The following is a 15,019-nucleotide window of genomic DNA, read 5'->3' on the forward strand; positions in this document are numbered from 1 at the left end:
GGGGGATGGGGTGACTGGGTGATGGGCACTGAGTGGGGCACTTGATGGGATGAGCACTGGGTGTCATACTATAGGTTGGCAAATCAAACTCCAATAAAAAATATACCAAAAAATTACTTTTTTTTTTTTTTGACGGAGGACTCACTGAACTTTTTCGGTCTATAGTTAGTATTTTGGACGTGTCTGGTTGAGATATTAGAATAAATCCTAGTGGCTAAAACCTGTGAAGCTTGGAAAAGCTAAAAGTAAGTCATTGGAAGCAAGTAGAGATAGTGAAATTCAGAAAAGCAGAATGAAACCTTCTGTTTTCATTATGCTGTTACTGAATCCTTTTATTTGTTTAAATTGTGTGCTTCTCCCCCTCACCTGCCCCCTGGATCTTCAGAAAGGAGCTCATTGCCAAGCTGGATCAAGCAGAAAGGGAGAAGGTGGATGCTGCTCAGCTGGCCCGGGAATTCGAGGCTCTGATGGAGGAGAACCGGACGTTGAAGTTGGCTCAGTCCCAATGTGTAGAACAGCTGGAAAAACTTAGAATACAGTATCAGAAGAGACAGGGCTCGTCCTAACTTTAAACGATTCAATGTGAGCATCAAAGGTCGGTGACTGTTGTGTGCTGGCCAAAGATTTTTATTTGAAAGGGGTAGTGTGTAAAAGTTTATTGTTTCTTTATTGTAATAAAAATTACCCACGTGACAAATGTCTATCATGAATTTGACGCTTGCCAGATCGAGTTTGAGAGAGGGCATATTTTATTCTAAATAAGATGATGAAAGCAAACCTATTGCCAATATATGTTTTCAGAGATCATGATTCATTTCCAAAGATATTTTTTTCTTCTTTAGGAAGATGCGCTCAGACTGTACATCAGGGTAGAAAATGATAAAAACAGAGTACTGGCTGACTCGGCTGAAAATCACGACCAGAATTGAGCCATGAAACAAACTAGTAAGATGCTCACTGCAGTTTCCTATCTGTGTATTTTTAAATTTCACATCTTGAATATTTCAACTGTGCCCGAACCTGAAGTCAGAAATGTCTGAGCACATATTTATGTTCACCAGAGTTAGGTTTAATCCCTCAACGATGGATTGTACTAAGAATAAATGGTCGCATATCATAAAAGCTTTCTCATGAAAATATTAGCAGAAAGCATGTTTGTGCCAAAAGCACATCTGCCAGTGCTGACTTGCTGTTGTAATAAAAAGCTGATAAGGCTGCATTTTTTTTTTTCACGCCACGTTACCAGCCAGTAAACATCTCTGCCTTTGCTTGTGTGTGTTCTGGGGGCATGGGGGGGAATGCAAAAGTATTGTTTGGACATTACTTTGGTGAGTTCCCGTGAAAACATCAGTAAGACTATAACTATGACTTTGTTTTGGACTTAAGGAGATATTTTGGATAGGTAATAATTAATAGGAATATATGAATAAATTCAGGAATGAAATGATTTTTTCCCTTGTTCTACCTATCACCATATTTCCCCAAATTGATCTCTTTGTTTTATGTCCATTTCTATTCATGTAACTTCTTTTTCATTAAACATGAATCAAAACCGTCAGTGTGTTTTGTCCCTTTTTGAACTTCTCCTATGCTAAAATTAATTGGGATTGGCTAACCTGAGTCAGACTGTGTTCTTATTGTATCTGTGAGTGTGAAATAAGCAGTGAAGTCCCTTTTCTTGAAAGACTGTGGTTTCTCACGTAAATTATTTAGAGTTCTAATGCTCAATATGATATATTAGTGGCTTAAGGTATTTTCCCAGGAAACACAGAAGAGTTGATTAAAACAGTAAGATGGCTTTGGATAGACCAGTCGTTAGAGACTAGAGGTCTGCTAGACATCCTGCAATGCACAGAACACACCCCAACTACAAAGAATTGTCTGGCCCAATGTGCCAATGGTGACAAGTTTGGTACACACAGGACTAGACTAGTCACTGGGCAGGTGGGAAAATGCCAAGTGGAAGCATGTTGCAGGGTCACAAGTTTCTTGCCATGTGATGCAGAGTCCATGAGGTCCTTAAATCTCCTGGCCCTCAGTTTCCTCATTTGTAAAATAAAGCTTTTTGATAGATCTCAAAGTTTTTTTTTTTTAAAGATTTATTTATTTATTTATTTATGATAGACAGAGAGAGAGAGAGGCAGAGACACAGGAGGAGGGAGAAGCAGGCTCCATGCCGGGAGCCCGATGTGGGACTCGATCCCGGGACTCCAGGATCGCGCCCTGGGCCGAAGGCCGGCGCTAAACCGCTGAGCCACCCAGGGATCCCAGATCTCAAAGTTTTAATGTTACATGTGCCTCTTTGCCCTGAAGCTGCTTTTAACATTTGACCAAAGATGAAAGTCCCTATTATTCTGGTGGAACCTTCTTCTTTAGTAATCGAAGGCTTATAAATACTAATATAAAGGACAGATTGTCCACTAAATTTCTACAAACCCAGGGTTAATGGATGGGGAGGATGAAGAGTACATGACCAATGTTTATATACAAGAATTAGTTTTTGATCACCGCTCGTCTGAAGAGGGTTACATGTGTTTACAGAGCTCAAGCAGTCATGGCCCCTTAGATATAGAGGGGGGTGGGCAGGGAAATATAGTTCCACAATATCTTTGCTCTATCAGAATGAAAATCATTTTGCCAGGTCAAAATGTTTGAACACCATTGGTAATATATTAAGGAGACACTGAATAGTTTTCATGTCTATGCCAGTCTCAGCCTGCAATTTTACTATGTGTTTCCAAAAGCTATCTCTTCATGACTCAAGAGCAAGAATTTCCCTAGGTGTGTGTGGTTTAAGTAGGCTCTTTATTCATTGAAAATATGAAAACATCATCTACTTTTGAAGCATTATCACGGAAATCTAAAGGCAAAATGTCTTACCTTGCCAGTCTCTTCTTTTCATTCATTTGACAAATTTCCCCAATCTTACTTACCGCTGCATATTACTTAGATAACACAGAATCATTTAAGAATTTTCTGCCTTCAAATATATTTATGGTATTCTTGCTATTAGCAATAATGAAAATGTTACAGAGCATTAAAAATGAGCACAGAGGTCCTATTAATATTAAGGTGAAGATACTTGCATTAAAGCCAGAATTAAAGGAAAATGTAACCCATATTATATCCTGCAATTGCTCTACTAAAGATTTGCTATTTGTGGGTCATTTAGTTTATGTAGCCATGAAAAGAATGTGATTATATGTGGCTAGAAGTCAAATCTCTAATCATTGGTATGGGCAGAGCATGTTGCTCTATATTGTTCTGGTACCTGGGCTTGGATGTATCATTAAGTCAGCACAAATAAGGAAATAAAAGCCATCTAGAATTCAAATCCAATTCAACAGAGTTTATCCTACACTTTCTTAGTGCAGGCCAGAGGAACAATAGTAGAGGCTATAAGAATGAGTGACACAGTCCCAGCCTTCGAGATGCTTCCAATTTAGTAACAGAAATAGCCTACACATTCTAGTTCTTGGAAGACATGGATAAACATAAATGCAATAAGATAAATGGAGTTTACAGTAGGAGCTCAGAGAAAGAAAGAATGGCATGAGCAGAAGGACAGTGGTTGGGAAACACAGACTGAGGGCCACACATGTGGGGGCAGTAAATAGTCTTCCTGTACAGCATATACGGGGGGAGAGTGAAAAATTAAGTTGGCAAGTTCCCCTGGGCTCTGGTTGTTGGGGGAGTTTGGACAAAAATGTTTTGAAATGAGGAGGGAATGACCAGGGCAGGGCTTGAAGATAATTCATATGGTTGCCGTGCATGGAATGGATCACACGAGACAGAGACCAGAGGCACGAGGGATTGTCAGTAGGGCAGTAGAAAGGAGTGAACCAGAAGGAGAGAGGTAGCAACTGAACTGGAGTGACAGGCTAGGAGGGATGGAGGGGCATGAGAAGTAGACCCCATGTCGCTTGGGAGGGATTGCATTTGTAGTGGAAGCAAAGAAAATGAGAGGTGACATTTAATGAGCCCACTTTTGTGTCAGGTGATGTTAGGTGCTTTACATAGGCTGTATCGTTTAACTCTTATAACAACCTGAGAGGTAAAGAATCATTCCCCTTCCCCAAAACCAGTGACTAATGTTACATGGTTTGTCCCAAGTTCTTTAGCACTGGGATGGAAATACAAATTTTGTTCATTTATCATTTAATTCATCCTTTTTGCTATTTCCTGCATGCTTGTTCTTTGCTAGGCATTCTGGAAGATGCCAGGGACACGGCAGTAAACAATAGAAACATGGGTCTTATTCTCAAGGCGCTCTTGGTCCAGGAGGGCAGGTAAACATTTACACAAATGTAGTGTTGGGTTAAGTCTTAAAACACATCCAAAAATCCCTTCCAAAGGGAGAGTCTAATTTCTCTGCCCTTTAGGGTGGGCTACACTTAAAGACTCGTTTCTAACAAACAATAGAGAAGGAGTGGCAGTATGTGACTTCTAAGATTAGGTCATAAAAGACATAGGAGCTTCCGTTTCATCCATTCTCTTGGATCACCTGCTGGGGGTGAGCTGGCTGCCATGTTCTGGAGCAGGCCATGGAGAGCCCCGCATCGTAAGGAACTGAGGCCACACCAGTGAACTTGGAAGCAGACCCTCCAGCGCCAGGCAAGACCTTAAATGGCAGCAGCCTGGCTGACATCATCTTTTTTTCTTTCTTTCTTTCTTTCTTTCTTTCTTTCTTTCTTTCTTTCTTTCTTTCTTTCTTTTTTTTTTTTTTTTTTAGAGGGAGGTGGGGAGGGGCAGAGACAGAGGGAGAGAGAGAATCTTAAGCAGCCTCTCAATGTGGACCCTGATGAGGGGCTCCATCTCACAGCCCTGAGATCATGATCTGAGCCGCAATCAAGAATCGGATGCACCATAAAAAAAAAAAAAAAAAACAAAAAAAACAAAAAACAAACAAGAATCGGATGCTTAACCGACTGAGCCACTCAGGTGCCCCCTGGCCAACATCTTGATGCAACATCATGAAACTGAGCCAGAAACACCCAACCATGTTGTTCCTGTTTCCTAATTAGCAGGAATCAAGAGATAATAAAGGTTTGTTGTTTTAAACCACTAAATCTCAAGGTGATTTGTTATGCAGCAGTAGATAACAAATACCATATAAATGAGGTAAGTGCCAAGCAGAAAAGAAACATAGTTCATGAATGTACATAAGAAAGAGAATCTAAGAGATAGGGAGTCTGAGATGGTTTCCTTAAGGGGGTGACTATTGAGCTTAGGTCTGGAGGATGGGTAAGAGCTAAAGAGGCAAAGAAGGCAGGTGGAGGAAAGCATCTAGACAGAATGAAAACATGTGCAAAGGCCCTGTGGCATGTTCAAAGACTTGAAGGAAGACCAATGTGGCTAAGCATGAAGATGTACAAAGAGTATGATATGAGATGAGGCTGTAGAATAAGACAGAAACTTGAAGATCACATGAAGCATTTTGACCTTAATCCCAAAAGCAACAGGGAATCATTGAATCTTAAGCACAGGGGGTACCACATGAACACATTATCTTCTAGTGTGACATGTTTTAAGTGTTTTCTTTTTTATGTCACCTCACTTTAAGTTGCTGAGAGTGCCATATAGGGTTATTTATATTGCATATATTTAGCTAACTGGCTCAATAGACTGATGATAGGGTTAGTTATATGGGATTATTACACACATTTTACTTGATGAGTTATTTTATTTTTATCTTTATTTTTTTGATGGGTCATTTTAACAAATATTTTTCTCCTTAGAGAATAATAAACCTCTAGTAGGATCATGTGGCCTGGCAAAAGAAAAGACAAACTGAGTCGACCTCCACAGTCACCACTAATAAATTTAATTGGGTGACACTAATAATCCTGCTTTTTAATGAATATTTCTTTTTTGATGAATATTTCATCCACCTGTTTTAAAATGTTTATCTCGTGTTTCAAAGTTGCCAAACCTAGAACTGGCAAGAGAATATTCTTAAGCAAGTAGAATTTCTAAGACAGTAGTTTTCACCCATCTCGTTATTTTAAAGAACGAGAATAATCAGAGCTGAGCGGGAAGTCGTATCACATGTGAACACGGACTCTCGAAATGCTCATGGGCCAAGATTAAATAACCATGAAGCTGATAGCATGGACCTTTGGATTCTTTGAATACCTTTCCAGTTCTAACTGTCTATGTTCAATTAACTGGGAATATGCTATTTCTCATGGTTACCAGCAAATGTTCCCTAAAAGAGAAATGCCTTATAAAAAGGGTTTTAAGTTACAGTGTTAAAAGCATCTCTGTTTCATTTTGCTCTCTGAAACCTTAAAATGTTCCTTCCTATTCAGTCCTTGTGTGTGGGTGGCTTTTGCGAGTGTAGATAACATGATAATGATGGCGAGGTGATGGCCTGAGTCACACAAGCCAGGAAACAAGAGTTGTTCCCTACAGAGTTTAGCTTTTAAAAACTTTTTATTGGTGGCTTTTGGACTGAGGTGTTCGGGACAAGAATCCTGAGCAGAAGGACCAAGCCAGTGTGAATAAAGGAGCAACCAAGTTTTTCAACTGCTGAATGAGAGGAAGAATTTGCATTTACCATCAGCTGCTCTCAACCAATTTTGTCTGTCAGTGAACATGTCTGGGCAGTGGCTGTTCTCTCAGATCTGAGTCTTGGAAAGGGAAAGATAAAGAGATAGCAGGACACGGCAAAATTATGTGTGAAATAGGTTGTCCCTGCCACCACCTGCCCCCCTCCCCCAGCTTCTTAATTGTCTGCTCACTTCTCAAAAATGGAGTAAATACTGAACATGCTGACTTTCCCCATCATTCCTGTAAATAAGGATATGACTCACAAGCCCTGCAATCTGCAGAATGCCGTAGATACTATGGTGATTTGATAATTTAAAAATAGCTGGGAAAAAGCAAGAAATCAGCCACGGGTAAGTTGGGATGGTTTTTTTCTTTCGTTTCTTCTTTTTTTTTTTTTCCACTCTTTTTTTTCGTTTTTGTTTTTCATTTAACTTGTAATCGTGTCGAATCCTGAGTATCCTGACAACATCTGATTTCCCAACCGAATTTTAGGGTGTTCTGATTTCTGGGAACTAACACGGCGAGCACAGGGGTCAGATCTCATGTCCCAGGTGAGAAACAAAGACTCAAGATTTACCACGTGTCACTGCGGTCTACATGCGAATCTCTGTTGGGTATAGGTTCTTCTCTTCACAGAGGGAGAGGAGTGTTGGTGGCATCTGAATACACTGACCCCCACCCCCAAACTGTTACACAACCATTGCAATATTATAAATACAGATATTTAGGGTGCTAATTACATATAATAAGAGGGGTTGAAGTAGCCATGACTGTAAGAGCCTACTGAGTGGCATTCACTGATTTTTAGCTAGCTGATCCAGAAAAGGGAAGCAAGGAACCTCTTAATTATTGCTGTTAAAACCCCCAAAGCAAAACTTTCTGCAAACCTAGTTTTAGCCTGAGATTTAGGATTAAGGTACAAGGGAAGAATTTCTGTATCCCCCAGATTTCAGTTTTGCCTTTTATAATCAGTGTCCTGGTAGGGAACAAGAGCATGTTCAGAAGGGGACAATTAAAGAGACCTAATGGGGGGTTCCTGGGTGGCTCAGTGGTTGAGCATCTGCTTTTGGCTCAGGTCGTAATCCCAGGGTCCCGGGATCCAGTCCCGCATCAGGCTCCCTGCAGGGAGCCTGCTTCTCTCTCTGCCTGCGTGTATGTGTCTCTCTCTGTGTGTCTCATGAATAAATAAATAAAATCTTAAAGAGAGAGAGAGAGAGACCTAATGAAGGGAATATTTACAAAGTTAGGGCAGTTATGGGAAATAGGGAAATTGGGAAAGCTGATGAAGCCCTGGGGCCTGGCAACCTTGGGAAAGTCTCTCCTTGAAGATGAAGGGGAGAATGACCAGGATCTGTAGAAACTGCCTGGAGGAGAGTGTTCTCCCCATCACCTCTGAAAGCCCTTGTGCTTGGGTGGGGATGTGAGGCCACAGCCTACCCAGGGCTCAGCAGGGAGAGGCCTGGAGGATAAATTCTTGCACTTTCCTCTTCTGCTGGTGGCTCCCACTGGGCAAACCCAATCAGAAGTCAGAGGGCAAAGGGAACTTTGTGCTGTGGTCCATACAGCCAGGCTCCTGGGGGAACATAGCAGGGTGGAAAAGCAGGGACAGGGGGTCTGCAGGGCCACATGGAGGGTCATTAGCACAGATGACCAACAAGCTAAAAAAGTAGAAATACCTCAGAAGCTCATAAACAAAGCAGGATGGCCAAGCTTGTGATTTTAACCCCATGTCCTTTCTAGTTTGTAAAGCCCCATTAAATGTCTAGAAATGTGAACATGGAGGGTGGATCAGGGACAGGTTTGCCAGACAAAATACGAGATGCCCAGTTAAAACTGAATTTCAAAAAATCAGATAAACAATGACTGTATATAAATATATATGTAGCATAAGTATGTTACAAACATTGCATAAAAAAAGCTGTTTATCTGAAGTTCAATTTTAACTCAGAACTCTGTATTTTTATTGGATAAATCTGGCAATCCTAATTAGGGAAGGTGGTGTGGAGATGGCTCTGCAAGCCTACCCTGCCCCTCCCAACCGCATCCTTAACTGCTGTGTGTTTAGAAGAAAGTGTTCTGGAAGTAGAATGTGGTATAGGATTTCTGAAACCACGCTCTTGCAACATCAGTGTTTGAAATGTTAAGCATTAAAAAAAAAAAAAGGAGAAGAAAACACTGTTTCATGGTCAAGTAAGTTAGAGTAACAGTGGGCTGGGATAAAGTTAAAGAAGTTCTTGCAGCTTTAGGTTTTCTTCTGGCCTTTATTTGTTTATAGATTTTATTTTTAAGTAATCTCTACACCCAACATGGGCCTTGAACCAATGACCCCAACATCAAGAGTCGCGTGTCCCGTTGACTGAGCCAGCCGGCCACCCCTCTCGTGACCTTTAATGCTAACATGCATTGTGACACCAATTGTAGTGTTTCCTAGCTTTATTGAAAACCCAGTACCACAAACAAATGACAGGCCCAAATCCTTTTGTTCCACCGTGACCAGAAGTTTTCACTGAAATGCAGTTTAAATTTAACATTTGGACGCCCATCATGTTAAAACAGAATCTTACTGGTATTTCAGAATCTTGCTTTAAGGCTTAATTTGCTTTTATAAGAGGTGTTAAAGCTCCTTGTAAATGTTTGCAGAGTGATAGCATTTTATTTAACAAGATATTCGATGGTCCACTTGATACTGCATGGTTTTGCCTAGTTTGAAATGAGGAATCAATTAAAACCAAATCATCATCCAAGCAGGGACAATCCTGGATTTTTCAGAGAGAAAAATGAGGATAAAAACATCAGCTTTCTCTGCTTCACAAGGTTATTTTTGGAAAGAAATGAAATGTGAAAGGCGCACAAAAGATTACTGTGCTGAATGAAGTTTTATGATTATCCTCACTGTACAGGTGGTGAGCTACACAGCTCTTATGGTTTTCTTTCTTTCTAGCTGTATTTTAGCTAATTTTTTGTCCAATCCGTAATCCTATTCTGTAATGTGCAACAGGAGAAAAAGGGAGGCGCATCATTTAGGATTAGAATCAGCTGTGAAGTAAGTCAGGCAGCAAAAGACAAATACCATATGATGTTGCTCATATATGGAATTTAAGAACAAAACAGATGAACAGAGGGGAAGGGAAGGAAAATAAAATAAGGTGAAAATTGAGAGGGAAGCAAACCACCAGAGACTCTTAACTCTAGGAAATAAACAGGGTTCCTGGAGGAGAGGTGGGTGGGGGGATGTGGTAACTGGGTGGTGGGCATTAAGGAGGGAATATGATGGAATGAGCACTGGGTGTTATATGCAACCGATGAATCACTAAACTCTACCTCTGAAACTAATAACACACTATATGTTCATTAACTGATTAAAAAAAATGAGCTGCAAATGGCAGATTTCATGCTTGTCCCCCACTCCCAGCCACCACCACCAAATAACAACGGGAAGATTTTTTTCTTCTATGATGTGAAAAACTGGGGATGTAGAGTCCTGGGTTGATTTAGAGATCCTGCTCCATAAAATCTTCGGAGCCTCCAATTTCTCTGCTGTGACGGAGGGATGTCCCTTATTATTATGGTCCAAGACGACAGCAGCTCATTGTTACGGTTCAAGATGGTTACAGTGAGGAAGGGACACAGAAGAGGAGGGGCCACCAGGATGGGCTGGCTATCCTGGAAGTTGCCACAAGATGCTCTGGGCCATGGGGGGCCCAGGTATTTGGTCAAACATTATTCTGGGTGTGTCTATGAGAGTGTTTTTGCATGAGATTTACTTTTAAATTAATAAACTGAGTAAAGCAGATTGTCCTCCCTAATGTGGGTGGACCTCATCCGGTCAGTTGAATAGAACAAAAAGGCTATGAATAAGAGGGAATTCCGTCTCCTGCTTCCCTGCCTGCCTTGAGTCAGGATGTTGACTCTTTCCTGCTTTCAGACCAGACAGAAACATTGGCTCTTTCTGACTCTTAAGCCTGCTGGCCTTCAGAGGAGAATTGCGCCATTGGGTTTCCTGGGACTCTAGCTTACAGATGCCAAAACTTGGATGTGTCAGCTTCCATAAGCACATGAGCCAATTCCTCATAATACACCCCCCCCCTTTCTATCTCTTGTTGGTTCACTTTCTCTGGGAACTCTAATAAAATCCTATTGTCTGGAACTTAGTATGGAAGAAAAAGAGCAAGTATATGGAGTGAAATGTGCGGGGGTGAAAGCAGAAGATCCTGCCACAGGAAGGAAATGCCAACCCTCCAGGGGACGTGTGAGTCAGCAGTGATGGGGGTGCAATCTTTTATTTGGGGAGCTGACCCAGAACATGCCCACATCAGCAGGTCAGGCTCTCCATTAATCAGTTTGGGCAGCAGCACTTTCCTCTGTCCTAGCTGTTGAAAGTTCTTGGAAAATGTTAATCATATCCAAATTCTTTCATTTTAAATATCTATCCAGAGTATGTTAATTATTAAATACAAATATCTCTACAAATAGAAAGCTCTGTCACCTTGTGCAGCGATGCACGTCTGTATTGATATGAAAATGTGTGTATAAAACATGGAAATAGGGTATTAGGTGTGTTTTAACGCCTGAAATGCAAGTAAGGGTTACTAAAAGATTACAAAAACCTAATGAGAGCATTTTGGAATTAATACAATATGTTTTTAAAACTACTGATACTTCTCTTATTGTGAGTACTCTCCATATGTTGCTCATTATTAATCTGATTAGGAGATGAGATAATATTGTCAATCACTACTCAAGCATCCCCTACAAAGCCATTCCTGATGCCCATAAGACAGAATTAGATGTTCTTTCCTTTCTGCTCCTACAGGGTGTATGCCATAAGGCTCAAGAGTTGTTATTTACCCATGGGTCTGTATCTATAGGTGTGATATAATGGAAACAATACAGATGTTAGAGTCAAATCAGATTTGAATTCCAAAATAACTGAATTGCTGGTTGAGTGACCATAGATGAGCAAATAAACATGAACCTCAGCAAGATACACATAACAATTATTATGCATACACAATAGTGTTATAATATTATTGTATATGTTTATAGATGTAATAACATTATAGTAGTGTTGTATTTAAGAGTAAGGGAAATTGTCGGGGCATCTGGCTGGCTTGGGCAGTGGAGCAGGCAACTCTTGATCTCGGGGTTGTAAGTTCAAGCCCCACATTGGGTGTAGAGATTACTTAAAAAAATAAAATCTTAAAAAAAAAGAGACTATGGGAAATTGTATATCCTGCCACCTGGGACATAGTAGGTGCTCAATAAAGGTTATATAAACATTTCCAATTCTTACCTAGATGCTAAGTAAGCTTTTTTTTTTTTACCAATTTCATTATATATTTACCACATAATGCTAAATAAAGTTGTAAGAGCAAAGCAGAAAAGACTAAATTATAAATATCTTCGAAGTTGCTAGTATTTCCCATCTTGTTTTCATAAGTCATTGTTAATATTCACTTTCTCCTTGACTTGGCTAGAGATGCTGTTTTGACACCAGCATTTGAAAAAATGCAAACAATTGAGCAATGTACAACCTTTGCAAAATGTCCCTGGTGCTTCTTCTTCATTATTGACAGGGAGAGACTAATGTCCAGCACTGCTCAGCTGGGCAAAGATGAAGCATTGGCCCGGGCAGCAAGATCCTGCCCAGCCTGCACACAAAGTCCAGCCAAGGCAAGGGGTGGGGGCACGGGGGTTGCTGAGGCTCTGACACATGCAGAGTCACCAGACTCAGCCCAACCATCTAGCTGGGTTTTTCACCACCCATGTCACACCTCCTCACACTGGCCAAACCAGATTGCAGCCAGTCTCTGACTCTGCACTGACTTTCCACCCAAGATATCTCCTGCCTCAACTGTATTGCTTCACGTTTCGGCTTGCATCCTTTGCAACCCAATTCGATTCCCATTTTGCCTAGAAAATCTTTTCTGAATCATCTCTTATGTCCCCGTATCACCCCCTAACAGACAGAGGGAATATCATCTCTTATAAACCATGTTCCTCTCCCTCAGGGCCGATAAATTACAAGAGGCCAAGTCAAACCTTTATTTTAATAGACAATGCGTGACTATCAGCCTTAGTATGCCCCCAATAGTCCACGAGACCTATATGTACTATTAGTTGCTTATCTGAGATTCAAATTTAACTGGGGACCCTATATTTTTATTGACTAAATCTGGCACTCCGGCTCTCCTGTCTTGTGCTACAGTATTGTATTATTTCACCTGCCTTGTGTCATACCCTGAGTCACAGCTGTGACCAGGCTCTCTGAGGCCAGGCCGAGTGTCCATTTGCTTTGACTCACCCCTACTTCTACCCGACTCTTCCCAATGCTCCACCACCAAAGGCCCAGCACAGCACCTTAAGTGCTATTGAGAGAGCCTGAGTAGGGTCCTTGCGCATTCTTCTATTCTTTCAATTAGCAAACAACTAGTAAACTGGTATATGGTGCCAGGCACTGAAGGATATTCTGGAGATACAACTTTACACAAAGCACAACCCTTGCCATAAAAGAGCTCCCAGCCCCTGCTGGAAAACAGGCACAGCAGAAAGCAATTCCAATCAGTACAATAAGTTCTAAGATAGGGTGAGTTGAGAACATGGGGGAAGGCACCAAACCCTGTCTCCTGGGGTCAGAGGTGTCTTCTGGGAGGAAAAGCAGCCAGGTGGAGACCTAATAATTAACAGGTGTGAGCCAGGTGACGGCTGACAGTGAAGGCATTCCAGACAGAGAGAAGAGCGGGAACAAAACCCTAAGGTAAGAAAGACCCTGGCATTCGTCGTGGTTAACTATTTAATCAAATCTGCCTTTTAGCTCCAGCTTGTTTGACCCATCAATGCCACTGTCTTTTAAGCCCTAAGCTTCTTCTTAATAGTTTTTTTCTCAAGGAATTCAGTGATGACAACTCTTTTTTCCTCTCTTACTACCTGAGCCTTCTCCAAGCTCCAGGTTGGCTTCTCTCGCCTTGGTGGAATTGGAGCATCTTCTTCAGGGACGTAGAGGTTACGATAACCAGCCCACCTCGCTCACCCCAGTTTTGCCCCTCCAGTCTCTCCCTCGCTTCTCCTTCCAATGTTCTTTTCTACCTTCCCCTTGGTTTTCTCCTCCACTCCTGTTGCCCCAAGGCTGCGGATGCCTGTGCCCACAGCTACTTTCCCATCCACTTGCAGTGGTTCACCCTCATTCTGTATCCTACCCAACCCAACCTGTTCCATTCGGCAGCAGTGATGATCCTCGCACAGTTCCAACCCTAGATGGGTGACCACGAGAGAAAATAAAATCACATCCCTAGCAAGAGGGCTAAAAAGTGAAAGAAGGAAGTTCCTAGGTAAAACCCACTTAAATAAAGCTGCTTCTTCCCCAATATTCTTTGTATTAGTCAGCTATCTTGGGTCATTTTTCTCCTCCTGGGCTTGTGCCTCGCACTCAGCAAACTGTTGATGTAAGAATTTACCTTTTGTTCTAATTAACTCTTCAGTTATGGCCAGATGGTAGAATTGAGCAGATATGATGAACAGTAGCTAGTTTTCTGTCCTGAGTGGGAAGCCAGGAATTTTAAGGGCTTTATAGGGTCTGTGACAACAGGGTGTCCGTGATGGTTCACTTTATGTGTCAACTTGCCTGGACCCCAGGATGCCCAGCTATTCGGTCAAACATTAGCTTAGGTGCTTCCATCGGGGTGTTTGGAGATGAGAGTAACTTTTAAAGTGATAGACTGAATGACCCAGATCGCTCTTTCCAGTGTGGGTGGGCCTTACAGTGCACCGAAGGCCTGAATGGGACAAAAAGGCTGACCCTCTTCCAAACAAAAGAGAATTTCTTCCTGCCTGAAAACCAGCTCCTCCTAGGTCTCCAGTGGGCCTGCCTTCAGACAGGAACCACACCGCTGGCTCTCCTGGTCCTCAGGCCTTCAGACTCCAACAGGAAATACGCTGTCCGCTCTCCTGAGTCTCCAACTTACTGATTCACCCTAGAGATTTGGGAACTTGCCTGCCTTCATTATTGCATGAGCCAGTTCCTTGTACTGGTTTTGTTTCTCTGGAGAGCCCTGAAAAATGCAGTAGCACAGGAAATAAATCAATAAGAGGCTATTTTGATTAGACTATGTGCCTTTAATTTGCCTTATAAATATTTCATGATCCAGGTATATCCCATCTTCCTGAGAGATTAGTTCACTCTACACTATATATGGATGATGTGATTCTTTTTTTTTTTTTACTTCTTTTTTTTAAATTTTTATTTATTTTATGATAGTCACACAGAGAGAGAGAGAGAGAGAGAGAGAAAGAGGCAGAGACATAGGCAGAGGGAGAAGCAGGCTCCATGCACCGGGAGCCCGACGTGGGATTCGATCCGGGGTCTCCAGAATCGTGCCCTGGGCCAAAGGCAGGCGCCAAACCGCTGCGCCACCCAGGGATCCCCTGGATGATGTGATTCTTATAGGTCATTTTTCCGTATTAAATGTCA

At 41.7% G+C, this 15,019-nt stretch overlaps 2 protein-coding genes across 3 annotated transcripts in view; both read left to right on the plus strand.

Moving 5' to 3' along the window:
- Nucleotides 1–1,547, plus strand: part of MAP3K7CL (MAP3K7 C-terminal like) — a 36,549-nt gene extending 35,002 nt beyond the window's left edge. For both annotated transcript variants that reach the window (XM_055313544.1, XM_055313543.1), the window contains exon 6: nt 386–1,547. In XM_055313544.1, coding sequence (XP_055169519.1) covers nt 386–566 — 181 coding nt within the window. In that variant the 3' untranslated portion in view covers nt 567–1,547. The remainder of the gene's footprint in view (nt 1–385) is intronic.
- An 11,741-nt stretch (nt 1,548–13,288) lies between these two features.
- BACH1 (BTB domain and CNC homolog 1) overlaps nt 13,289–15,019 on the plus strand; it is a 134,881-nt gene continuing 133,150 nt past the window's right edge. Inside the window, exon 1 of the mRNA XM_055313472.1 lies at nt 13,289–13,309. The gene's annotated coding sequence lies outside the window, so the exon portion shown is untranslated. The remainder of the gene's footprint in view (nt 13,310–15,019) is intronic.

The sequence above is a fragment of the Nyctereutes procyonoides genome, unplaced genomic scaffold (assembly GCF_905146905.1).
Source record: "Nyctereutes procyonoides isolate TBG_1078 unplaced genomic scaffold, NYPRO_anot_genome, whole genome shotgun sequence".
Lineage (NCBI taxonomy): Eukaryota > Metazoa > Chordata > Mammalia > Carnivora > Canidae > Nyctereutes > Nyctereutes procyonoides.